The sequence below is a fragment of the Leucopleurus acutus genome (assembly GCF_964270905.1).
Source record: "Leucopleurus acutus genome assembly, chromosome: 1".
NCBI lineage: Eukaryota > Metazoa > Chordata > Mammalia > Artiodactyla > Delphinidae > Leucopleurus > Leucopleurus acutus.
In genome coordinates this window covers 63,296,697-63,310,566 of record NC_139142.1, presented here as the reverse complement: position 1 = coordinate 63,310,566, position 13,870 = coordinate 63,296,697, and the positions used below count along the sequence as shown (strand labels likewise).

The following is a 13,870-nucleotide window of genomic DNA, read 5'->3' as shown; positions in this document are numbered from 1 at the left end:
GGGAGAGGCCGCAACAGTGAGAGGCCCGCGTACCGCAAAAAAAAAAAAAAGAACTTCTTCAATTCTTCACCAAAATCAAATCCAAGCAAATACAGATCTTAATATAAATACCTCCTGGATATTTAAGATTCATGCAGAGTAGCATTTAATAACTAAAATGGATTACATTAAAGACATTATTCTGAAATTATATAAAAACTCATGATGATTCTCCAAAATAAGATAATAAAGAACATAATTATTGACATATAATTAAGAACATATATAGTAAGTTTTGACTGCTAAAGTTTAAAATTCAAAAAGAGGGCCTTCCCTGGTGGTCCAGTGGTTAAGAATCAGCCTTCCAATGCAGGGGACGTGGGTTCGATCCCTGGTCTGGGAACTAAGATACCACACACTGCAGGGCAACTAAGCCTGTGTGCCACAACTACTGAGCCCGCGCGCCGCAAAGAAGAGCTCATGCGCCACAACGAAAGATCCCACATGCTGCAACGAAGACTCAGTGCAGCCAAACAAATAAATAAATATTAAAAAAATAAAATTCAAAAAGAAAAAAATTTTTATTCAGGTTAACAAAGGGGAAAAAGCATCCCAAAATAGTCACTGCCTCAAAAGTCAGGAGGCTATAAAAAGTTTTAATGCAAATAAGGATTACTGTAATAAATATCAGTGACTAGCCAATCATAAATGCTTAAGATTTCAGGAAAGCAATGATACTTTTTAATTTAGTGCCATAGATAAACTCAATTCAACTTTGCAATATGAAAAACCCACTTTTTTCTTGAAGACCTGGGTAAAAGAGAAAAGAACTTAGTAGAGTATATAAAATTCACTCTTCATCTTATCAAAGAACTACTAAAACCCAGCAAGAAATACAGGCATATTCAAACTAATAGGTAACGTAATGAGAACACAGTAGATATCGTTAAGATTTCTTACTCTTAAATAGAGGTGAAACTTCGATATAATAGAACATACAGTAAATAAAAAAGAGAAGGAAGGTGGTTTATAAAGTAATGGACTAATCTTCAAGATACTTTGAGTGAAAAAAGGTATAAACTACAGTATGTTACCTTTCGCGTTGAAAGGAGCAGGAGATTGTGTGTGTGTGTGTGTGTGCACGCACGCGTATGTACATGTTTTTGGTGGTCTATATAAAAATTAGCTTTGGAAAAATAAATAAGAAACTGTTAATACAAGGGCTATCTTGGGGGAGGGTAACATGGTAGGTGGAAAAGAGTAAAAGTTAAGCTTTTCCTCAGTTCATCCCTGTGTGTACTTTGAATTTGATCAATGTGAATGTATGTATAACAAAAGAAAAAATTAAAAGTACTTTACCTTGCACCATTGTTCCTACTGACTTCCACAGTTTCTTTAACAAAATATCGATCCTTGACATACGCAAAAATATCATCACAAATTTCATGTAAGCGTGAACGATGGGTAAGGTTGGTCAAGTATAAAACTGGAATAATTAGTGGTTCTGGAAAACTCTGAAGATTCTGTCTTGCTTTTTTTTCTGACTCAAGTGCTTCCTGATAGGTCAGTCCAGGTCTACCCGTCACAGCACAACTCCACACCAGACTGTTGCACAGAATGGTTCGTTCAAAAAAGTCACTGATTAAAAAACAAAAACAAAAATGCATTATCTATCATTTCACAAATTTTACATTAAAAGCTGATAAAGGATTGTTCCTTTATTGCAAAATTTTACATAGACTCATAGAACTCAAACAAAAGTTTAGTAACTGGTCAACTTACACATTAATATTACAAACATAAGAAAAAGTATATTTAAACTAAACATTTATATTTTGCAATTTACAGGTACATTCAGCCAAAACTGGATTTTGATTTCTAACAGTTTTGAAACTGAAGTGAAACAAAATAAACTCAACCTTTCTTTTTTCTTCTAATTTTTAAGCTTTTAGTTCCAAAGCAGTCAAAACATTGTCAATTCAAGCGCTTAACTATGAAGTTTGAAAGGCTTTAACATAATAGTGAAAAACTGGGAAATCTAAGCATCAAACAATAAGAGAAAAGTTGAATAAATTATAGTACTTCATATAATGAAAAATCACAGTCATGAAACAGAAGGAGAGTTCTTAAATAATGTAAACAGGGAAAACAACTTTCCAGTCCGCTTCCCTCCCATATTTTTTCAAAGTAAAAGCTTATCCAAACAATATATATAATACAGTCCCACCTGTGTTAAAATTAAAAAAGAGAAAGGAAGAAAAAGAAAGGGTAGAAGGAAGGAAAGAAGGAAGGAAGGAAGGAAAGTAGAGAAAGATAACTTAAGGAAGCATAAAACATTCCTGGAATGTTATACAAAAATCAAGGTAACAGCTATAGAATGGGGATGGGACTTAGGGACCATTCTACCCAGTGCTTTTCTGCACTGTTAGGATTTCTTACTATAAGCACTAATTTCTTTTCAAAAACTCTATTCAGTCATTTTTAAAATGCGAGAGATCTACTATATGGAAAGATTTCTAAGGTATATTAAAGAGAAAAAAACTCAAAATCACTGAATGACATAATTCCAAATGCATTAATTATAATAATAGCAAAAACGTGCAAATGATCGTATTTATACAAATACCATAAACAGATGTTCCCTATGGAGAAAGGGAGGGACTGGGAAGGAAGGAAGAGGAAAATTTGTTATTCTAAATAGTTCCATATTGTTTGAATTTTTATAATGAGCATGTATTCATATTGTTTTTATAATAAAAATATTTTTTAAACAGAAAAGGTTAGACATATGCAAAAAGATTAACAGTAGTTACCTCTAAGTGGTTAAGATATGGGTAAATATTTTGCCCGCCTCTATATTTCAGTCTATTTCAACATATGTAACCAACATAATTCACTATTCTCTAACTTTTTCTCCTTCCTGAAATACCCCTTTCCTTCTCATCATTCTAAAAATTATTAAAACTGTTACATGTTTATTTCCTTGTTAGTGTATCTGTACAGGTTACCCCTGTAGTAGTCTGATCTCCAAAGAAGATTTGGAGTAATTCCATTAAGATAGTTTCATTTGCATATTTGTCTGTAGATTCTATGAGAACAACAAAAAATGAAATCTATGGAAGTAAAGAGAAACTAATCATGCCTTAACATAAATGAGATCTAAAGAGATAATAATATACATATGTCAACTTACATGACTAATTCAGTACAAGGGAAATCCTTTTGAAGTATGTATCATTTAGTAATGGGGATAATGGGTGTATATCATTAAAATACAAAGTAAAAAGTGATTATCTTTACAAAACAGAGGCAGATATCCTTCGGGAATTCAGAGGAAGGGAAGGAGGAGAGGCAGGCACAAAAGATCAAGAAATGCTAGAACATCTTTGGGAGGAACTGGCATGAAGAGTTAGGATGAAAAGGAAAAGTGGAGTTGAAGGAAAAAATGCCAGAGAAAGAAAATGAATATAATTTGATTCTTATAATAAAATCTATGTCAGATAAATAGCTAAGTGAGAGGCAACAGACATACCCAATAGAGGGTTATCAACAGGGCAAAATAAAATGAATGAATGGATGGATCTTGAAAGAGGTCTTATTTAATTTTTACTGCCTAAAACTGCAGTTCACTTAGAAAGCTTTATAAAAGTTTTAAACATTTTCCTTTAGAAACAAACACAGATTCCCAAGCCACATATATAATGTGTGTGAGATATTCTAATAATTTAAACTATTTATCTAGTACTACAGGTGACCTTTGAACTATGGGGGGAGGGAAGGATAGAGGTGCTATCTCCACACAGTCAAAAATCTGTGTATAACTTTACCATCAGCTCTCCTTATCCATGGTCAACTGTAAGAAAAATATATTTCAAATCTAGATGTTATACATTAACTAGTCTCTAAGCTAGTGCTATCAAAAGTAGAATGCTAGCTACACATATAATTTAAAATTTTCTAGTGGCCACATTTAAAAATTTTTAAAGACATACTAATGAAATTAATATATTTTATTTAACCCAATATATTCCAAAATAGTTCAATATGTAATCAATATTGAAATAGTTTATTTTTTTTTTTGGTACCAAGTCTTCAAAATCCAGTATGTATTTTACATTTACTGCGCATCTTAATTCTGACTAGTCACCTTTCAAGTTCTTAATAACCAATGGCTCCTGCATTGGACAGCACAGCTCTAGCCATAGCAGGTGGGTATTTGATAGCCTGGGGTATTTGCTGCCATTGCAGGGGGACAGACTTTAGACTCAGCTGCAATAAACACTATTCTGTTTAGATTTGTTACCATTGTTCAAAATACCAAGGAGAAGAATGGCACAAGTGCCACAAACCTCCACTAAACATGTGGATAGACAGTAACCAGTGACAGTACAGCTACCCTTCTTCACCCAGGTTCCCAGAGCCTCCTGCAAAGTGTTTGTTCTGTTTGTTTCCTTTGTGTCTATCTACCCTACAAAGGTCTTACATTATAGTCCTGCTGTGCACAAAGATCCACCCTCAGGAGGAGGGAGGCAGGACACACTACCACAGCGGCCATCGTTTTAAATTAATTTTTATTGGAATTTTCTTTCACAGTGGCCATTTTAAAGCAAGGGAAATAAAGCCCAAGGCTACTTCTCCCTATTCATCACTCCCTATTCATCATGGCACCATCTCTAACATTACACACCTTCACTTACATCCACTTCTATATTCTGCTCTTCACCCATTCAACATACACATTCAAATGTGTAGGATTTTGTTAGTAATGCTGAAACTCTAGGGGATAGGTTACAGTGCCTCTTCAATTTCAATATTATAAGAATATAAATAACGAAAATCTTACAAGCAGCACATTTTTATTATTGTGAGTAAAACTTTATAAAACACAAAGTACTATTTTATATCAGTTTAGACTAATACAGGTTATTATGTCTCCAATTTATTGCTACATTCCTTCAACAATCCTCTTTACTAGAGATGGGCGTACTACTGGCCCGGAGGTCAAATCCAGACTTCCACCTGTTTGTCGAGTTTTATTGGAACACAGCCACACCCACATCTTTAGGTATTGCCTGTGACTGCCTCCTCACTACATCTGTAGAGTTGGGTTGGTGCAACAGACATCTAATGGCCTGAAAAGCCTAAAATATTGACTATCTGGCCCTTTAAGAAAAAAGTTTGATGACCTCTGCCCTTTGCCATTATTTCTTAAGGAAAAATTGCTTCTGAGTTACCAGGTCAAGTACTGGTAAGAACACACTTCTAAAACAAAGTCAACAAATTAAGGAACAAAGGGCAACATACTGTTAACTTGCTGAGTATTTGGAAAACTAAAAACCTAAGAGAATAAGATTAAGAATGAAGTGCCATAAAAACCAGAAACCAAATACAATTCAGAAAAGATAAATGCAAAGCATACTCTATTTACTTAATGGCCCAAAATGTATTAACTAGACGTAAAGCAAGGTAAGAGAGATACAGCCCAATACTGCAGAAAAGATCTAAGGGACATAAGCAAACTCCTCTGTCTACAAAATAATCAGTAACTGAGAAATGCAGCCATAGGTTAAAAACTAACACAATTCCTGACTAAAACAGCATATGGTATGCAAGAGAAGGAAAGTATGGTTTATAAGCTTAGAAAAGTAGTAATTGCTAAAAGACAGCATGGGCTGTTCTAACAATTTCCTTCACTGAAGGGGTTACAAGAGCAGGAGATTAGGTGATCATGGGCATGGCAGACTATACATGCCTTAGAGGGAGAAATAACTGCTAGATGAAAATTACATTTATTACATTTATTCATAAATGATGAGGGGGAAAGTTCAATTATAAAGCTTAGTTTAAAAAAACACTTTACTATTACTTTGCACTTTACTTAGTGCTGCCTCAGATGAACTTAAGATACTGACATACAAGGCAGGCTCCTAAAATCTGCAGATGACATTATGGTGAGGAATAGCAATACAGATTTTTAAAATCTAGACAATGAAGACTTAAGTAGAAATCAACAAAGGTGAAACATTATAGCTCCATCTTTCAGGACCCAACTCATATGTTATCTCCTATCTGAGGGCATCCTCAATTCCCCAGCAGTTATCAGTTCCATTTTCTATCAGTTTCATTTTCTATGTTTCCATTACACTGGCTCCTCAGAACATATGTGATTTATGCCACTGTGCTATAGACATACAATCACTTCTCACTAGAGGGGGACAAATTATCTCAGCATCTCCAAAGACTTTCCAAAGTACAGTGTCAAGAATAAGCAAATATATTCTCATCGGCAGTCCACATATACTTTTATGTGTATCTAAAAAGAGAAAGTACACATGTGAATGGGAAGAAGAAAGCAAAGTATCTGAATCTCAGCTTTGTCACTTGTACAATATGACTTGGGTAATTTATACAAACTTCACTGAACCTGGTTCCCCTTCTGTAAAATGGGGACAATGTGTTCCATAAACAGTTAATATGAAAATTAAATAATACAGTATGCCCAACATACTATATGTGCACTCAATAAACTTATCAATTCTTACTGCTTAGGTACCCTATTCGCAGAGAGATCCTAGAAGAATACACAGAAGAATAACCTGTATGGTAGAGCAACAATGTCAGAAGAACACATATAAGACCTGAGAATCTTTGAAGAGAAAGTTCGGCATTGGGAAGGAGGTTAGGAAAAGGGATTAACTGTAGAAGGATTATCAGTGAACATCCAATATCCAATCTGGATGCCCCAAGTATAAAATCTTATCAGCTGCATAGTGGTAGACTATTTGCAAAGAGGGTTGAAGGTGTGCAGGCTCCCTAGAAATGACTTTCACACTCTTCTCACAAGAGGTAGAGCCTATTTCACCACCCCTTGAATCTGGGCTGGACCTGAGATTGGCTTTGACCAACAAAATACAGAAATGACATTGAGAGATGTCTACTCTCACCCTCCTGGAACTCTGAGACCAAGGTCTCTGGAAGAAGCAGCCCAAGTTAGCTTTCTGAGGATGAAAGACCGCATGGTGAGAAATGCCATCCCAGTATATTAAATTATCACATAGTACACTTTAAATATGTTACAATTCTGTTTGTCAATTATACTCGAATAAAGCTAGAAAACACACACATACACAAAGAAAAGCCATCCCAGCTGAGGTCCCTGACATATGACTGAGGCCACCTCTTACTCCATCTAGCCTCAGCCAAGCCTGACTTCATCTGACTTCACCTAAATGAGAGAGCACAGAGAGATGAGCAGAAACCACAATGGCAACCCAAAGAATAGTGGGCAAACAAAATGGATGGCTCTCTGAGCCACTAAGTTTTAGAGTGGCGTGTTATAAATAACTGATAGATATATCCCGTCTGCAGAAAAGAAACATGGTAGCCTGCTAAGCAGATAAAAGGTTAAAATGCAAAAAAAAAAAAAAAAAGTATTTAGGAATCTCTGTTATACCATCCACAGAAAAAGGACTCATAGACCCAAATACCTGGGCCATGTGGCAGACTTATTCCTAAAGAGGAGCTGAACATCTAACTTGAAGACGCTAGCTATTAAGATTATCCTACTCTCCTTGAAAACCCTATGCTCATGAAAGGGCTTTCTGATAATAACTAGATTTCATACATAGCTTATTATCAGTTTGGGGACTGGTCTATGTGAAGGGCACTTTTCCCTATAAATTAATGGCTTTCTGGTTTTTACATACAGTATCTAGAATTTAATCACTTGGGAGTGTAGTAAAAAAGTCAAATGTCTGAGCAGACTGTAGATCATGGTACCTTCACAAAGATCTAGGCAGCCAGCTTGAATTCCAAGCAATGCCCCTATGTTTTTGGTGCATATTTATGCAAACTTTAACAAATATTAGGAAGAATTCTCTATAATAAGCATTATGTGATGGTAAATATGAACACAAACTCTAGAGTCTTAGGTATGTGAGTGAGAACTCTAGTGTCACCAGTTGCTAGATAGGTCGTTTTTGAACTGATCTTGGACTTACTCTTCCTGCCTCAATCCCAACCTCCTCATCTGTAAAAAGAGGACAGTTGAAAGGACTGAATTAACAAGTTGAGGAGCTGATGAACAATGAAAACAGGATGCTTTATAAATTAGTCAAACACTTTTCACTGGACAGCCAGATTGAAACATAAGCTGGTCTGTCAGTGATGTTGTGGAAGAGACTCCTACATTGTATATGAAAAGTGTGATTCACTCACAGATGGGAAATACATTCCAATTCCAAGAGTCTAAATGCCTAAAAACAGAAGTCATTTTATTAAGGAGATTAAAGTCACTATGTAATACAAATCATTTTCCTAGCCCACAAATCTAGAATTTCTGTTGTTCAGACTTGACTGCTCCTTATTTGAACAATCCACAGACAAAAAAAAAATTTTTTTAAACAAAATTATTGTCTGCTAACTAAATTACAGAATAAATTTTTATCTCCTTTAAAAGATTAAACTATGCACTTTATTCTGTTCTCTTTATCTACAAGCTTCGTTTTTCTTATATTTTTTCCCCTAGGTTCCATATATAAGTGAGATCATACGGTATTTGCTTTTCTCTTTCCAACATTTCACTTAGCATAATGCCCTTGAGGTCCATAGGTATTGCTGTAAATGGCAAGATTTCATTCTTTTTTAAGACTGAATAATATTCCATTGTGTATATGTACATCTTCTTCACCCATTTATCCATCAATGGACACTTAGGTTGTTTCCATATCTTGGCTATTATAAATAATGTTGCAATGAACATGAAGATGCATATATCTTTTCGAATCAGTGTTTTCATTTTCTTTGGATAAATACCCAGAAATTGAATTGCTGTATCAATATGGCAGTTCTGTTTGTAATTTTTTGAGGAACCCCCATACTATTTCCCATAATGGCTGCACCAATTTATATTCTTATCAATAGCGCATGAGGGTTTGTTTTTCTCCACATCCTCCCCAATACTTGTTATTTTTAGTCTTTTTGATAATAGCCATTCTAACATGTGTGAAGTGATACCTCATTATGGCTTTGATTTGCCCTTCCTTGATGATTAATGATGTAGAGCACCTGTTGGCTCTCTGAATATCTTCTCTGGAAAAATATCTGTTCAGATCTTCTGTCCATTTTTAAATCAAGTTGTTTTGGTTTTTTTGCTATTGAGTTATATGAGCTCTTTGTATATTTTGAGTATTAGTCCCTTGTCAGATATAAGATTTACAAATATTTTCTTGCATTTCGTAGGCTGCCTTTTCATTTTGTTAATGGTTTCCTTTGCTGTGAAGACACTTTTTAGTTTGACGTAGTCCCACCCACTAGTCTACTTTTGCTTTTATTGCTTTTGGTGTTGAATTCAAAAAAAAAAGCATTGCCAAGGTATGTCAAGGACCTTACCACCTATGTTTTCTTCTAGGAGTTTTATGGTTTCAGGTCTTATGTTCAAGTCTTTAATCCATTTGGAGTTAATTTTTGTGTATGGTGTAAGACAGTGGCCCAGTTTCATTCTTTTGCACTTTAGCTTATGCATTCACCTACAGTTAATGTGCTATTTTTTTTTTTTTTTTTTTTTTTTTTTTTGCTGTACGCGGGCCTCTCGCTGCTGTGGCCTCTCCCGTTGCGGAGCACAGGCTCCAGACGCGCAGGCTCAGTGGCCAGCCATGGCTCACGGGCCCAGCCACTCCGCGGCATGTGGGATCTTCCCGGACCGGGCACGAACCCGTGTCCCCTGCATCGGCAGGCGGACTCTCAACCACTGCGCCACCAGGGAAGCCCTAATGTGCTATTTTTAATGAGTCTTCTTTATTTATGGAAAGCAGGTCAAACAAGAGCTAGCAATTAAAGAGCATATAGTTAAAACAAACAAACAAAATAAAGGAGTTTGAACTGTATAATCACCAAGTAACCATCTTTGTCATAGTCCCTGTGTCAAAGAATTCAGGGTCTAGGAAAAGAGAAAATGTGATGCAACAAATACATTGCATTACCGTGCAATAACTGCAGATGTTACACTAGATAAAATGAAGGGTGACCGTTGCTGCTAGAAGGACAAAGGAGGAAGTGTTAGGCTATTATATCAGGTAAGACACACAAAACACTATTTAGCAATTAAAAGGTCACTGGCAACCTGTACTAACCAGAGTTAGAGGCAGTTACTTTGCATTATGCTGGGAAGTGAAAAAGGTGCAGAGGTGTAGTAAAACTCTTTGAGACTGATTAGAGAAAGTTATATTCAAGAAATCAAAAACCCGAGCAAATAGGTGAGCATAGTGATCTTCAGACAAATACAAAAGAAAAATATTCAAAATAATGTACTTAAAGGATAATCTTCAAACAAATTCACATAAACCAATTTGTGATTTAACGAATTAGTGAAAACAGATGTTTCCTTCATAGTTTCTCCAGACTTGTGGCAAGGGTCAGATTACCATAATCTGCAGACCACCATATACCATCCACCATGAATGCATTTTTAGAAAGATCTCTTTGTAATCATCTAAGAGAAAGTAATCCAAATTTTAACACAATTAAATGGCAGTCTTCTTCCAGTTTTGTGCCAATTCAAAGTCATAAACGTTAATAGCTAAGAACATCAGTAGTTCTGCTTTGGTCAGGGTAAATGATTAAATATCTTTGCTCCCAAACCAATCACCTCTCTTAAACTGCTTGTTATTTCCAAAAACCCAAACGCTTCAGCACAGAGCAAAGACATTTTAATTAAAACAAAACATTTTAATTTTAATGTCATAAGACTACAAAGGACAAAATTAAAACATTTTAATTTTAATGTCATAAGACTACAGGGGACACAGTTCCTTAACATTAATGTAAGGTAGGTTTGGAATACCAAAAATCTCTTCCTCTATCATCAAGAACCTAAGTATCTGAAAAGTGTTCAAATTCAAAGAGGCTAGGGGCCATATTTATGCTCCCTTCTAAAGTGAGAAGAGTGTCTCAAAAAGACTGCTTACATAAAAGAAGAAAAGTTTAAATTTAAGCCCATTTCCTATCTTGTTGGTGCTTTTAAATACAACTTCTTGAAAAAAGTTCAGAATTACCAAGGATTTTAACCTAAATCTTCTTTAAAAGTAAGACATCATCCTTGTCAAGTTACTTAATCCAAATTCACTTAAGTAGTTACAAGACTGAACTCTATTTGAGTAACAAAACAAGTCTGTACAGGAGCAGAGTAAGATGTGCACTCGTATTTAAAAGTACTGTCTGCCGAAAAACTTCTCTAGATATGACACGTTTACGTGTAACTCCTGTGGAGCCGAAGAAAAAAGAAGGCTTGCTTAAAATAAAAGCTCAAAGGAACTGTCCTTTCTAACTTCACTAGTCATTTCTCAGACAGGTGCTGAGTTTGCTTAACGCCCTCCCTCCAGCAAGCCCCCACTCAGAAAAAGTGCCTCCTACACACAATTTATTTGGTTGCTATAACACTTGGTTTCTAAGTCACAAAGGGACTCCTTCTGAGTGGAGAGGATAAAGCATAAGAAAAAGGGAGGATCAGGCTGTTTCAGCGATTGATCAATTCAGGTTCTCACTTGGTGATCCTGTTTAAACACAGAGCTCTAAAACGCCCCGTTATTTGGTGTCACGGGACAAGGGGATCTCTTGGGATAAACCAGGCAAGGGACTAAAAATTGAGGGGTTGAAACTACACAGGCAGTAGCTCCGGATTCTTGTAAAAACAAAAGCGAGTGGCACATGTCTGGCGGCCCCATGCGCAGGGGGATAAAGAGAAGGCTGGCTGGGGTTGGAGTTGAACTTGTCTTAGCCCCCTCCCCCAACTCCCACCGCCGCGCTCCCGGCTACGCAAAACCGAAAACGAGGGGGCGCCCAGGGCCCTGCTCTCTCCCCCTCCTTTTCCCCCGCCCAGTCCCGACTTCTTCCTCACCCGGTCTCCCGGGGGCGGAGACGCCGAGTTCCCCAGGGCCGGGAGTTAGTCACCGAGAAGAGGCGGTGACAGAGCGCACGGCTCGCTTCGCACACTCCGAGGCCTAGCCGCACCGGACCAGAGGCGGCCGGCGGAGGCTCTAGCGTCCCGGGCTTGCCGGGGAGCCCCCTCCCCGGAGTCTCAACTCCGCTCCCACCCCACCCCCGCCGCTACCCTGGGCAGCTCCAACGTCAGGCTCCACTCCCGACCGAGGAAACGATGCCCAGCCCGGCCGTTTCCTGCCCCCGGGGGCAGGGATTCCCTCCCCGGACTGGGGGACCGCGGCTCCATGCGGCTGACCCGAGCGGGGATCCCCTCGGCCGCCGGGCGGGGATCCCGGAACTGGCCCCGTAGCGCGCGTGTGGCCGCGGCGGGGAGGGGCGAGGCGGGGAGTTTCCGCCGCTCGGCGGCCGGGCGGCTGCCGCGACTAGAAGCTGTCCCCGCGGCCGGCCAGGGACCCCAGCCTCCTCTGCCCCGGCCGGCTCTCCCCATGCGCGCCTCGGCCGGTCGGGCCTCCCGGGGACCCCGCGCAGTCACCGTGTCGGACTCGGGGGCCAGAGAAACGCGGGCTCGCGGCCACCCGTCACTTTCCAGTCGCCCCGCCAGAAACCCGGGTCTTGGAAAAGGAGAGAGACAAAAGGACGCTGGGGAGGGAGTCCCCACACTCCCTCGCACCCCCCGCGCCCGGCCCGGCCCTTACTCGTAGTGGCGGAAGATCTCGTTGGTGACTTTACAGTAGAAAACTTCCTCGTCGGGCCGCAAGTCCGCGGGCGGCTTCTGGCTCACAAACGGCTTTCGGTGTAGCAGCGGCATCTCGTGTCCGCCCGCGGGCTCACCCGGACCCTCGGCCGCCCGCGCCGGCCCCGCTTCCCTATCAAAATTGGAGGGAAAGGAAAGCCGGTAAGGTGGGGAGCGCTCGGCGGCGGCGGCGGCGTGGGCCGGTCCGCGCGCCGGGGTAAGCTCGACTGCCTTTTGTGTGACTGACGCGCTGCGGCTGCCACCGAGCTGAGGTCGCTCCTGTCGCGGTCGGGGTATTGAGCCAGCGGAGCCGCCCCACCGCCGGACGCCGGGCTGCCGGTTCACAATGGGGCCAAACGCCCAGCCGCGGGCAGGCGGTGCGGGAGCGGCGGCGGCCCCCTCCCCCAGCCCCTGCGGCCGCGGGGCTCAGAACGTGCTCGGCGCGCAGCCGGCCGGCCCGACGCCGCTAGGGAGCTCGATGCGGGCGGACCCCGGCGCCGCTCCGCTTTGTTCCCCCGCTCGCCTACACTTCTCTACACTTCTCCCGAGCGACCACACCAAGCCCCTCACCTGCAAGCACGCCGGCTGCCACTTCTCCACCTTCTTAACTACAAAGGCGGCGAGGGGAGGCTCTGTCCCCCCGGGGGGTCGCTTCTCGCCGGCCCCTCCGCGCCTCCGGCCGCCGCTTCTCCCGCTGCCACGGCCTGGCTCCTCGCGGGGGATCGCGTCCCACCGCCACTTCCCCGCCTCTCGGAGCTCCTGGGAAGTTTCTGATCTACTTTCGGCTCAGAAGGAGGAAGAGCTGTTGGGAGGAGCTTTTCACTTCTCGCTTCTACCTTTTTATTGGCTACTCGATGACTTTTACAGCCTGTCACTGATACAGGAAGAGACGGCGGAGAGCCTGGGAGAGCTACATTATTAATTAATGGAGCAACCCCTTGTGAAGAATCAGAAGCATCCTCCATGTTTGCGATTATCAGCCCAAAGATCTGGGGAGAGAGCTGGGGTTTCAAACAAATAGCTAACAAAGTAAAGCCTTCCTCTTCAAGTCTGACACCAGCGCTTGGTTCCACAATGGGAAAAGGATTCCAATTAAGATTTAACTTGTATTTTAAGGATGGGAAGAGAGATGAGGAATAAGAAGTGAACAGTATTTTGAAATTTTCTTCTTCAGAATTAGAATTCACCTGTCGAAAAAAATACTTTGCTTGTATAAACATT

The 13,870-nt window shown here is 40.4% G+C and overlaps 1 protein-coding gene across 2 annotated transcripts in view; it reads right to left on the bottom strand.

Moving 5' to 3' along the window:
- Positions 1–13,646, bottom strand: part of BAZ1A (bromodomain adjacent to zinc finger domain 1A) — a 94,350-nt gene extending 80,704 nt beyond the window's left edge. For both annotated transcript variants that reach the window (XM_082853373.1, XM_082853374.1), the window contains exons 1-3: positions 13,220–13,646; positions 12,612–12,782; positions 1,339–1,617 (exon numbers count right to left, since the gene is read on the bottom strand). In XM_082853373.1, the coding sequence (XP_082709499.1) occupies positions 1,339–1,617; positions 12,612–12,724 (392 nt within the window). In that variant the 5' untranslated portion in view covers positions 12,725–12,782; positions 13,220–13,646. The remainder of the gene's footprint in view (positions 1–1,338; positions 1,618–12,611; positions 12,783–13,219) is intronic.
- Positions 13,647–13,870: the final 224 nt, after the last annotated feature.